Source organism: Labeo rohita, chromosome 2 (genome assembly GCF_022985175.1).
Source record: "Labeo rohita strain BAU-BD-2019 chromosome 2, IGBB_LRoh.1.0, whole genome shotgun sequence".
Classification (NCBI taxonomy): Eukaryota; Metazoa; Chordata; class Actinopteri; order Cypriniformes; family Cyprinidae; genus Labeo; species Labeo rohita.
This window is the reverse complement of record NC_066870.1, coordinates 37,553,826-37,567,344: the sequence shown is the minus strand read 5'-3', so window position 1 is coordinate 37,567,344 and position 13,519 is coordinate 37,553,826. Positions and strand designations below refer to the sequence as shown.

At 26.5% G+C, this 13,519-nt stretch overlaps 2 protein-coding genes across 3 annotated transcripts in view; one reads left to right on the top strand and one right to left on the bottom strand.

Moving 5' to 3' along the window:
* The first annotated feature begins 1,528 nt into the window (after window positions 1-1,528).
* On the top strand, window positions 1,529-4,415 carry uba52 (ubiquitin A-52 residue ribosomal protein fusion product 1). Its single transcript, XM_051135590.1, has 5 exons — window positions 1,529-1,639; window positions 2,345-2,454; window positions 3,847-3,933; window positions 4,038-4,140; window positions 4,254-4,415. The coding sequence occupies exons 2-5, from the start codon at window positions 2,352-2,354 to the stop codon at window positions 4,345-4,347; spliced, it is 387 nt and encodes a 128-aa protein (XP_050991547.1). The 5' UTR covers window positions 1,529-1,639; window positions 2,345-2,351; the 3' UTR covers window positions 4,348-4,415.
* A 7,780-nt stretch (window positions 4,416-12,195) lies between these two features.
* The window catches only part of LOC127181066 (homer protein homolog 3), a 36,434-nt gene continuing 35,110 nt past the window's right edge, over window positions 12,196-13,519 (bottom strand). Inside the window, exon 11 of one of the 2 annotated variants that reach the window (XM_051135571.1) lies at window positions 12,196-13,026. In XM_051135571.1, coding sequence (XP_050991528.1) covers window positions 12,841-13,026 — 186 coding nt within the window. In that variant the 3' untranslated portion in view covers window positions 12,196-12,840. The remainder of the gene's footprint in view (window positions 13,027-13,519) is intronic. The other variant, XM_051135579.1, reaches the window with a different exon arrangement.

Genomic DNA, 13,519 nt, shown 5'->3' with positions numbered 1-13,519 from the left:
CTATTATATATTATATAATATATAATAATGTATTAATTATATTTTCTTTATATATATATATTGAGAGAGAGAGAGATAGACAGATTTTAAATTACTGTGACAAATCACACCAGTTTTAATTCTACATTTAATGTACTTATTGAATAATATTTAATAATAATAATCTCATATTATAATTTAGAAACATTAATGTAAATATTAATTTGTGAATAATTGTAACAAATAATTTTTATTGTACATTTAATTTTAATTATATAATTATATAATATGAATTAATTATATACTATTAATTTATAAATTATAATAAAAATATAATAAAAAGTATATAAAATTAGTTATATAGTATATATATATATATATATATATATATATATATATATATTTAATAATATAATCATTTTTAATTATATTTTCTTTGTTATATATAACTAAATAATGTTATTAAATATTGTAAATTTAGAAATATTCATTTAAATATTAAATTATTGAATCAACAATTAACAAATAAAATAAGTCAGAGCAGTTTTAATTCTACATTTAATGTACTTATTGAATAATATTTAATAATAATAATCTCATATTATAATTTAGAAACATTAATGTAAATATTAATTTGTGAATAATTGTAACAAATAATTTTAATTGTACATTTAATTTTAATTATATAATTATATATGAATTAATTATATAATATTAATTTATAAAATATAATAAAAATATAATAAAAATTATATAAAATTAATTATATAGTATTTTATATATATATATATATATATATATATAATCTTTAATAATATAATCATTTTTAACTATATTTTCTTTTTTATATATATATAACTAAATATTCTTATTAAATATTATAAATTTAGAAATATTCGTGTAAATATTAAATTGTTGAATCAACAATTAACAAATAAATTAAATCAGAGCAGTTTTAATTCTACATTTAATTGTATATATAAGATTTAATCTCAGCTTCTTGTCTGTGTATATATAATATAAATATATATAATTTTTATAAATATAACATATAAATAATATAGATTTTCAATTATTGTGACAAATCACACCGCAGTTTTAATTCTACATTTCATTTACTTATTAAATAATATTTTATAATAATCTCATATATATAGTTAGTTGTTATTTATATATTTTATATAATTGTTATATATATATATATATATATATATATATATTGTTATTAATACTATTATTACATTTAGAAACATCATTGTAAATATTAATTAGTAATTAACTAACAAATCATTTTAATTCTACATTTAATTTTACTTATTAATTCATATTTCATAACAGTCTCAGAGCTACATAATATAAACACAAAAACATGTATATAACGAGTTTTAAACACCAAACGTCACTCAAATTCACACAATATATAAACACACACAATAAATTACAGCTTGTCACAAAAATGCTGAAGGAAAGCACGTGCTAATGAATACGGTGAACATGTTTTTTATTGGTTTGAAAACTTCTTCCGTCCCAGCGGCGTGCTGCGGTTCCGCTCCGCTCCTGCAGGCGGCGGTAAAGCCGCTTGAACGCTCAAAAACACACGAACTTCACGCACGAGAAACGCGTCGTTCTTTTTCCGCCCGGATCAGCAGCGACTGCGAGGGTGAGAGTTACGATCCGCACGATTGTCTAATTTTGACATGTTTTCTCTCTTTATTCACCCTTATGTTTGTGTGAATGTCTACATTAGATGTTTATGCTCACGAATGGTGCGATTAAAGCTGGTTGTGTGGTGAATTTAGAGGCGTTTGTGTGGTTTGAAGTTGAATGTGTCGTGATGGAGTGTCATGGCGCTTCTGCCATGTGTGTGTGAGAGAAACTCCTGCCAGAACACGCCGATTTCACACCAAACATACAATAAAGCGATATTAAACATGCGTATTTTTACATGATAATGCATACGATATTCTGTTAGCAGGATTTTGTAATATTACGGGTCTCCGTCAGTGTTTGAATGACATAAAACTCATTTATTATGAGGAGTAAAGTTAAAATACTCAAATACTATTTCACTAATTGTTGTTTTTGATAGATTTCAGTACTGGATATATGGTATTTTCATGGTATCCCAAAGGTACCATGGTACATGTCCAAAAATCATGGATGTATCAATGTTTTACGGCTAATACTGATTTATAATCGTTATTATTTTCATTTTTACCATGGTACTTGTTCTAACAGAACAGATATAATGCAGATCTGTGGTATTTTTGCTGCTTCTGTTCCTGTGATCATCAGTGCATTTGACAGATGCTGATGCTTGATGTTCTCAGTGACTGTCAGTAATATTGTTTTTTTCTCTATATAGTGGCAAAATGCAGATCTTTGTGAAAACTTTAACCGGTAAGACCATCACCCTCGAGGTCGAGCCCAGCGACACCATCGAGAATGTGAAGGCCAAGATCCAGGACAAGGAGGGTATGTATGAACTTCAGTTGATGGCACTGAATTTGGTGGCGGTGTAAACTGGGTTTCTGTAGGACTTAAGAAGTTTAAAGTTGCCCTTCCAGTAATTAAGGCCTTAAAGATGTCTTAAAGATGCAGGAAGGCTTAAATATATTGCAAAAAAACTTGTATGTACACTACCAGTCAAAAGTTTTTGAACAGTACAGTGTTTAATGTTTTTGCTCACCAAGCCTCTATTTATTAAAGTACAGAAAAAATGGTACAATTCTGAGATATTTTTACTATTTAAAATAACTGTTTTCTATTTGAATATATTTTAAAATGTAATTTATTCCTGTGATCAAAGCTGAAATTTCGTCACATGATCCTTCAGAAATAATTTTTAAAAACTTTTATTATTATTATTATTATGATGTTGAAAATAGCAGAGTAGAATTTTTTTCCAGATTTCTTTAAATGTTCAGAAGAACAGCATTTATCTAAAATAGAATTTTTTTGTAACATCATAGATGTCTTTATCATCACTTTTGATTAATTTAAAGCATTCTTACTAAATAAAAGTACACATTTCTGTAATTTCTTTCCAAATTATACTTATACTCTTTAATAGTATAGTGTGTAATGTTACACAAGTTTTTTATTTCAGATAAACGCTGATCTTTGGATCTTTTTATTCATCAAAGAATCCTGAAAAAATGTTTGGCTGTTTTAAATATTGATGATAATGATGATGATAATAATAAATGTTTCTTGAGCAGCAAATCAGTATATTAGAATGATTTCTGAAGGATCGTGTGACACTGAAGACTGGAGTAATGATGCTGAAAAATCAGATTTGGTCACAGAAATAAATTTCAAATTTAAAATATATTCAAATAGAAGGCAGTTATTTTAAATGGTAAAAATATTTCACAATTTTACTGTTTTTTTGCTGTTTTTGAATCAAATAAATTCAGGCTTTTTTTAAAAAAAAAAAAAACATTATAAATCTTACTGTTCAAAAACGTTTGACTGGTAGTGTATGTATTATGTAATTCATTTTTTGTAATGCAAAAAGATGTATTGTTCTGTTTTTATTTTCTAGTACAAAATATCTAAACATACTTAAATCAAGATGTGAAGTTTTTTTTTTTTTCTGAGCTTGTTGGCTTTTATTCATTACATTTTGCACTTCATTTTCATACGTTTCTCAGAAAACAAAATGCAAGTCATTTTTCATCTGTAGTATCTTGATCTAAGGACTCTATAAATTTTCACTTAGTCTAATAAAGGTCTTGAAGTCTTAATTAGCTTCATAAAACTTCAGAACCCTACATGAGAGTTAATTATGTTCTGCTTGCTTGCTGAACTTTTGATTTGTTCAGTTTTGATCTTCAGACCATAACATGTTTATTTTCTCCTCAGGCATCCCACCTGACCAGCAGCGTCTGATTTTCGCTGGCAAACAGTTGGAAGACGGTCGCACGCTTTCAGACTACAACATTCAGAAAGGTTTGTAAATTTCTGGACTGGCTTTAAAAAGAAAACCGCTTTCAAAAACGTGCATTAGCAGTTGCTCGACAGCTCCTGTATTTATCTTATGTCTCCCCCCTCAGAGTCCACCCTCCACCTGGTGCTGCGTCTCAGAGGAGGCATCATCGAGCCGTCTCTCAGACAGCTGGCCCAGAAATACAACTGCGAGAAGATGATCTGCCGCAAGTAAGAGCACACGCTTTACTCTTAATGTCTAGTGATGCTCTCATGTAGGTCATGTGTTGATGATGATCATTGTGTTGGGAATATAATGTAATGAAGTGATGTTGTGGTCTCAGGTGTTACGCCCGTCTGCACCCACGTGCCGTCAACTGCCGCAAGAAGAAGTGCGGCCACACCAACAACCTGCGTCCCAAGAAGAAGCTGAAGTAGACTGGAGCATTTGTGTGTTTCAGGAGCTGCAGGAGATTCTTTACTTCAAATAAAATGTTGAAAACAGATGCCTGGAATTTGTCTGTTCATTTGCCAAATATTGCACTTGCACGTTCTTTTCCTTTATCTTTGTGTGAAAATGAACATTAGAGATGCTCATTATATTTAGTTTCATATACCATTTTGTTTTCAGGACATTTTCAAATGGATCCAGTGGAATTCAATGTAATCACTGGTTCAGTTTTGGAAACTGAGTTTGTTTTAAAACAAAAACAAAACATTCTGAAATGCTTATTTTGCAAAGGCAGTAAACATAGAGTTTGTGCAATATTTAGTCACAACAGTCTTAGAATTAAAGTTTGCAACAAAACATTTTAGTAAAAGTAGTGTTTGTTGAAAATTTTGTGTTTTTTTTGCAAACACTACATTTGCTAAAATGCTTTTTTGAAAAGTATACATTTACTATGTTTTGTTGAAAACATTTTAGTAAATGTAAACTGCAAAAAATGTTCAACAAAGCATTTAAGTAAATATGAACTTTTTCAAAGTTTTCAATGCATTTTAGTAAATGTGAAGTTTTTGCAAAAAATGCAACATAAATGTTTTCAACAAAACATTTTAGTAGATGTAAAGTATGTTTGAAAAAGTTTTCAAAACATTTTAGTAATTGTAGTGTTTGCAAAAAAAAATACAGTTTTCAACAACATTTTAGCAAATGTAAACTTTGGGAAAAAAAGGTTTTCAACAAAACATTTTAGTAAATGTAAACTCTGCAAAAAAGTTTTCAACAAAGCATTTAAGTAAATATAAACTGTTTGCAAAAAAGTTTTCAAACCATTTCAGTAAATGTAGTGTTTGCAAAAAATCCAATTTTCAACAACATTTTAATAGATGTAAACAGTTTGCAAAAAAGATTTCGAAGTATTTTAGTAAATGTTAAGTATGTTTGCAAAAAAAAAAAGTTTAACAAAACATTTCAGTAAATGTAGTGTTTGCAAAAAAAAATAAAACGTTTTCGACAAAGCATTTTAGTAGATGTAAATTATGTTTGCTTTGGTGTTAAGCAACTGTAATTACAAATAATTCATAACAGGGATGTTTTTGCATTTATTATTAAGGAATGAGCCATTTTGACCCAAGTCTGATGTTAATATAAAACATAAAACTGATGCCTGTTAAGCTTTTTTTTTAATGCAAACAGTAAAAAATGCTATTCAGTAGTATTAATTTTGAAAAAACGAAATGGTATAAATGTACATTTAAAATAATACTTAAAGTATTAAAGTTTTCAACAAAGCATTTTAGTAAATGTAGTGTTTGAAAAATTAGTATTTTTTTGCAAACATAGTTTACATTTACTAAAATGTTTTGTTGAAAATTTTGTATTTTTTGTAAAACATTTTAGTAATGTAATGTAAACTGTAACTAAACTGCAAAAAAAAAAAAGTTTTCAACAAAGCATTTAAGTAAATATAAACTTTGCAAAAAAGTTATCAAAGCATTTTAGTAAATGTAAAGTATGTTTGCAAAAAATACGTTTTCAACAAAACATTTTAGCAAATGTAGTGTTTGCAAAAAAATAAAACGTTTTCAACAAAGCATTTTAGTAAATGTAAATTATGGCTGCTTTGGTGTTAAGCAACTGTAATTACAAATAATTCATAACATGGATGTTTTTGCGTTTATTATTAAGGAATGAGCCGTTTTGACCCAAGTCTGATGTTAATAGAAAGCTAATAAAACTGATGCCTGTTAAGCTTTTTTTTTTCAATGCAAACAGTAAAAAAATGCTTTTCAATAATATTAATTAAAAAAGTTAAATGGTATAAATGTAATTTAGAATAATACTTAAGAATTTAAGTATTTAAAGAAAAAAAGGTTTTCAACAAAGCATTTTAGTAAATGTAAACGATGTTTGCTTTGGCGTTAAGCAATGGTAAATAAAAAGAATAAACAATGTGGATGTTTTTGCGTTTATTTTTAAGGTATGAGCCATTATGACCCAAGACTGATGTTAATAAAAATTCAATGTCTGTTAAGAAAATTTAATGCAAATTGTAAAAAATGACTTTCGATAGTATTAACTATTTAAAAAAAAAAGAAAAAAAAAAAAAAGTAAATAGTATAAATGTACATGAAAATAAAGCATTTTAGTAAATGTTAACTATGTTTGCGTTGACATTAATCAAGCAACTGTAATTTAAAAAAAAAAAAAAAATTAAGCATATTTAAAAATATATCATTTTGTTTAAATATTTTCTCAGGTATTTTTTGAGCAAAGATAATGCAGAAAAGAAATGTGAATGACTGAAATGAACTGAATCATGTGCTAGTTAAATGTAAAACAAATGTATTTCACAAACTTAATATCTAATAATAATAGCTGCTAATATCTGACTGATGTCCATTAAACATTTTCCACGTGAGAACAATGAAAATGTAAAAATGTAACCATTTAAATTGAATCTCCAAAACTGAGTCATTTTTAAATGACTCAAGACTTTATTAATTCAGAATAAAAGTATTTAAGATTAAAGTTTTAAACAATGCATTTAAGTTAAAAGTACATTTGCTTTGGCATTGAGCAAATTTAATTTATTTTAAGTTAAACATACTTAAATGTATTTTTAACCTTTGTATTTTTACACATGTATTTGCATGGGCGATAATTGAGCAAATATAATACTTAAACTTATGCAACTTTACGCAATCGAAAGTAGATATAAAAAAAAAAGATTATAAAAAAAATAATAATACAAATACAGGTTTATAAAAGTTCTAAATAATGAATTTTGCATTTTCAAACATGCATTTGCTTGGGCATTAATTCAGCCAACATAATACTTAGCAAAGCTGTGATATTTAAATAAATCAAATTCAAACCATTTGTTTAAATATTACATTTTCCAGGATTAACATTTTGTTTAAATATTTTGCCAGCATTTAATTATGCATGCACAGAAAACTAAAAGTACTAAAAATTCATATTTTAAAGCATGCATTTTGTATTTTTAAGCATGCATTTACATGGGCAATAATTGAGCAAATATAATACTTAAACTTATGCAACTTTATGCAATCGAAAGTAGATATAAAAAAAAAAAAAGATTATTAAAAAAAAATAATAAAATAATAATACAAATACAGGTTCACAAAAGTTCTAAACAATGAATTTTGCATTTTTAAACATGCATTTGCTTGGGCATTAATTCAGCCAACATAATACTTAGCAAAGTTGTGATATTTAAATAAATCAAATTCAAACCATTTGTTTAAATATTACATTTTCCAGGATTAACATTTTGTTTAAATATTTTGCCAGCATTTAATTATGCATGCACAGAAAACTAAAAGTACTAAAAATTCACATTTTAAAGCATGCATATTGTATTTTTTAACATGCATTTGCATGGGCGATTATTGAGCAAATATAATACTTAAGTCAGTCTAATTTAAACCAATGGTTTAAATGTTACTTTGCCAGGATGTTTTGAGCACATGTACAGTAAATGCAATAAACCACACAGGTAATTCAATGTAAAACAAATTTATTCAGCAGGATTCCTTTAACTTCAGAGAACATGATATATTGTGAGACTTTGCTCCGGAGTTTCCAGCTGATTGCGTTAGCCGGTCGGCACAGTATTACTCTTAATAGTGTAGAATGAAATACTGTCATCATCGTATAATCAGGCGATCAAGAGCTGCAGGAGAAACCTAAGATGCGTGTGGAAAAATAAGGCTCTCACGTCAGAGTAAGACAATCTGAGCACTTACAAGCAGAAACGATGATGGCACCTTATGACAGACACTGAGTCCTTGAAAAGAGTTCTTGCCACTCTTAAAGCTCAAATTTTCTCCAAATCATATCACACATGCTCTCATTGTCGATTATACAAAGCAGTACACATACTCAAGTACTGCATGAAGAAGAAGAAGAAATATAAAAGTAAACACCTGTTTATTTGACCCTATATATTTATAAAGCACACAAATACAAACGTGGCTTGTGCTGTTCGTGCCGAACCCTGCGGATTTGAGAGAACAGATAAAAACAGGCTGTTGGCACTTAAAATACTGCAGTCGGAAGCCACACGAGCGGCTTTCTTGTGCTATAATAAAGATACTGTATAATGCAACAACCAAAACACAACTGTACAACCATTACAGCCTATGACTTAAAGAAAAAGTTCAACCAAAAATAAACATTTGCTGAAAATGTCCTCACCATCAGGCCAGCCAAGATGTACATGAGTTTGTTTCTTCATCAGATTTGGAGAAATGTAGCATTGCATCACTTGCTCACCAATGGATGTGAATGGGTGCCGCCAGAATGAGAGTCCAAACAGCTGATTAAAAACATCACAATAATCCACAAGTAATCCACAGCACTCCAGTCCATCAGTTAACATCTTGAGAAACCATGTTATTCATAACATTGCATTTTCCAGCAAAAAACTATGCCAAAAAGAAAAAAGTATGAATATTCAAAAATAAATAATTAATAATAATAAAAAATGATAATAATATTCCAAATAATGCATTTGATTAGGCATTAATTGAGCAAACAATACTTAGCAAAGTTGTGACATTAAATAAATCAAATTTAAAACAATTTGTTTAAATACTACATTTTCCAGGTTTTTTTTTTTTTTTTTTTTTGTAATTGCAATAAATCACATCAGTAATGTAACTCAATACACTCCTAGCTGTACAGAAATTTGTGATTTTTCTAAACAAAATTATTAAAATATAAACATTAAAAAAAAAAAAAAAAAAAAAAAAAAAAAAAAAAAAAAAAAAGAATATTAAAAGATAAATAAATAATAAGAAGAAAATGTAAAAAAATTCTAAATAATGAATTTTGTATTTTTAAACATGCATTTGCTTGGGCACTAATTCAGCAAAAATAATACTTAGCAAAGTTGTGATATTTAAATAAATCAAATTCAAACCATTTGTTTATATTAAATATTACATTTCCCAGGATTTTTTTTTTTTTTTTGAGAATTTGTATTTGCAATAAATCACATCAGTAACTGAATGTAACTCAATACACTCCCAGTTGTACAGAAATTTGTACATTTTTACCTAAATTATTAAAATATAAACATTTTAACATTAACAATTTAGCAATGTTTTAATATTTTAACAAAATAATATTTAAATTAAAACCACAATTTAAAATAATAATTGAATGTAAACATAAAAAATAAAAATAAATAAATTATAAAAAATAAAATAATAATAATACAACTAGAATTTTACAAAAGTTCTAAATAATGCATTTTGTATTTTTAAACATGCATTTGCTTGGGCATTAATTGAGCAAACACAATACTTAGCAAAGTTGTGATATTTAAATAAATCAAATTTAAACTATTTGTTTGAATATTACATTTCCCAGGATTGTTTTTTTTTTTTTTTTGAGCATTTGTAATTGCAATAAAATCACATCAGTAACAGAATGTAACTCAATACAATCCCAGTTGTACAGAAATTTCTGAATTTTTTAAACTAAATTATTAAAATATAAACATTTTAACATTAACAATTTAGTAATGTTTTAATATTTCAACAAAATAATATTTAAATTAAAACCACAATTTAAAATAATAATTGAATGTAGATATACAAAAATGCAAAAAAATGCAAAAAAAATGCAAAAAAAAAAAAAAAAAAAAAAAAAAAAAAAAAAAAAAAAAAAAAAAAAAAAATAATAATAATATAACAACAAGTAATGTAATTAGTAATGTTTTAATATTTTATTTAAAATAATGATTGAATGTAGAAATAAAATAAAAAAAAAAAAAAAATGTTAAAACATGCAATCATTACTTAATAATAATATTGTTCTAAATCATGCATTTAGTATTTTTAAACATGCATTTTATTGGGCATTAATTCAGCAAACATAATAGTTAGCAAAGTTGATATTTAAATAAATCAAATTTAAACCATTGTTTAAATATTACATTTTCCAGGACTTTTGAACATTTGTAACTGTAATAAATCACATCAGTAACTGAATGTAATTCAATCCATTCTCAGCTGTACACAAATTTGTGAATAAATTATTAAAATATAATGTTTTCATATTTTAATAAAATAATATTTAAATTAAAACCACAATTTAAAATAATATTTGAATGTAGATACCAAAAATGCAAAAATAAAATAAATAAATTAAATAAATAAAGCTAAAAAAAAATAAAAAATGTGACGGCACCCATTCACCGCAGAGGATCCATTGGTGAGCAAGTGATGGAAAGCCACTTGCCACAAAAACAAACTCGTCTACATGTTGGACGACCTGAGGGTGAGCACATTTAACAAATTTTCATTTTTTTGTCGAACTCTTCCTTAATCAAATTAAAGTTTGAAGCCTTAGAGCTGCACAAAGCAACTAGACTAGATGCATCCAAGCACATTCATGAATCCATTCCTCAATGAAGAACTACAGCTATTCCTAAGTATAAATTCCCTGTGAGTTCAAGGGATCTTAATATTCTATCACAACAGAATTGTTTATTTCTACCTACTCGTATATTTCTGCCAATGCAGCTACTATTTAATGCTGTATATCAGTGCTGTCGTCTAAACTAAGCATTCCACAGTATGAACACAGAGAGGCGTTTGCCGCCACATTCAAGCTGGTCTTTGGTTTCCACTCACGCCCAGCTGACATTCAGAAAAACAAACTCCACGGCACAGAAGCTCATTCATGACTCTCTAAAATGGTAAACATCATTTTCACTCATATATTCACTCGCGTCTCCCAAAAGTTTGGCGTTTGAGCCAAAGATCTTTGCTACAAATTTGTTTTGGTTATAAACTAAATCACACATAAATATTATTTAAAACTCATGATTCAATAAGATTTCGATTCACAGAGCCATGATTAAATTCTAAACTGATTTTAAATGTGTGATTTTGATTTTAATTTGACGTTTAAGTTTAATGTTACAAAAATGTGTGAATTTTTAAATGATTATTTAAAATAATATATATTTTTAATTATTAGAATATTATGACATTTTGCTACTATAACTATATAATATTTATAAATAAAATAATAATTTCAAATAATTAAATGTAGATGAAAAACACAAAAAAAATGTGTTAAAAAAAATTGACTTTGACATAACAGCCCTTCTTGCTGAAGTTGAATTTTTAAATAATATTATTTAAACATTATTTAAATAATATTATTTTAACTATACAATAATATTTATAATTAAATAATGATTTAAAATAATAACTGAATGCAGATGTAAAAAAATAAATACAAATGGAAAAAAGAGGTCTCAATGTGTTTTTAAACCTAATCTTTTAAAGTGTTCATAAAAAATTAAATTTACTTCACTACAGCCAGAATTTTACAGAAATGGGGGAATTTTAAAGTTAAATTATTTTTATTAAAATATAAAAAAAATTTAATGATTACATTTTAATTAAATTGTATTAAATTATTATTTTAATTATATAATATTTATAATTAAAATAATAATTAAAAAAATAAATAAATGTAGATGTACAAAAAAAAGGAAAAAAGGGTCTCTCTCTATATAATGGGTTTTTAAACCTAATTAAAAGTTAAATTATTATTATTAAAATATATAAAAAGGGTATTTATAACTAAAATAATAATTTAAAACTCTCTATCTAGTTTTTATAATGGGTTTTTAAACCTAATTAAAAGTTAAATTATTATTATTAAAATATATATTTTTTAAATGATTGCAATTGTATTAAATTATTATTTTAATTATGTATTTATAACTAAAATAATAATTTAAAACATTAAAATGTAGATGTTAAAAAAAAAAAAAAAAAAAAAAGGAAAAGAGGTCTCTCTCTCTATACAATGAGTTTTTAAACCTAATCTTTTAAAGTGTTCATAAAAAATTAAATTTACTTTGCTACAGCCAGAATTTTACAGAAATGGGTGAATTTTAAAGTTAAATTATTATTATTATTAAAATATATATTTTTTAATGATTACAATTAAATTATTATTTTAATTATATAATATTTATATGTAAAATAATAAAAAAATAAATAAATGTAGATGCAAAATGTAAATAACTTGCACTGCACTAAACAATACTTTCAAATAAAATTTCAATATATTTTTTTTGAGACATTGGAGAAATGATTGTGATGCGTTTGTGAATCGATTATTTCCAGCCCTATTGTTGACTTAGCACGAAAAAAATAATAATAATAATAATAAAAAAAAACTAATTATGATCCTGTAAAGACGTCACACAGCACTAGTGTTTCTGACAAAGAGCGTATCAAAAATAAACGTCCCCTCCTAACTTGTGCCGTACCGTAACAGTGCGGTTCACCATCTACCGTCGTAACATCCTGGTCGCTGAAGTTATTGCTAGACTGGAACAGAAAGAGCTTTCAGTGCAAATTGAAGATGAAAGAAAAGAAAGCAGGGAGACTGAGCAGGTACCGACGGTATCCGTCTCTCACGTCACACTATTTGCTGATCAGCTTGACCAGACTCTGCCGGAGGTCGTTGAGGTCGAAGATCTTGACGTCGAGGATCTGAATGACTCTCTGCACCTCGTTCTCGGCCCGCTCGCGATCCTCCAGCGCCGACGACAGGTTCTGTTCGGCGTTCTGCACGCGACGCTCCAGCTCAACGTTACGCATCTCCAGCTCCTGGAAAACACAGTTCGTGGTCATTTACAGCACGTCACAGAGCTTTCACAGTAATTACAAAATGTTCATTAAAATGCATTAGATTTTTATAGATATGTTACAGAAGGGCATGCCAAAAATATATTTATCTAAAATATATATTTTTAAAAATGAGCTTAAAATTATTTGAACTATTAAAATATTAATATAATGTAAATGTAAAAACACTAGTGATCGCTCTTTATAAAAATTTATTTTTTTTTTAAATCTAATATATTAAAGCATTTGTAAAAATGTATTTAATTTTACATAACAGCTTCATTCTTAAGCTGAATGTTACAAAATGTGACCATTTTTAAGATCAATTATAATTAATATATAATAACTTTTACTATTATTATTATTATTATTAAAATAATAATTTAAATATTCAAATCTTATGTAAAAAAAGCACAATTTTTTTAAACAAAAATAAATTTAATTTCATTGTTTGTGCCCTTGTTTTGCCTTAGCT

What these genes read in the sequence shown, in the direction of transcription:
- uba52 (XM_051135590.1), top strand. Translation starts at nt 2,352, where the DNA reads ATGCAGATCTTTGTGAAAACTTTAACCGGTAAGACCATCACCCTCGAG. An exon ending in CAAGATCCAGGACAAGGAGG is followed by an intron (nt 2,455 to 3,846) that starts GTATGTATGAAC and finishes TTTTCTCCTCAG; the next exon opens with GCATCCCACCTGACCAGCAG. An exon ending in GAGAAGATGATCTGCCGCAA is followed by an intron (nt 4,141 to 4,253) that starts GTAAGAGCACAC and finishes TTGTGGTCTCAG; the next exon opens with GTGTTACGCCCGTCTGCACC.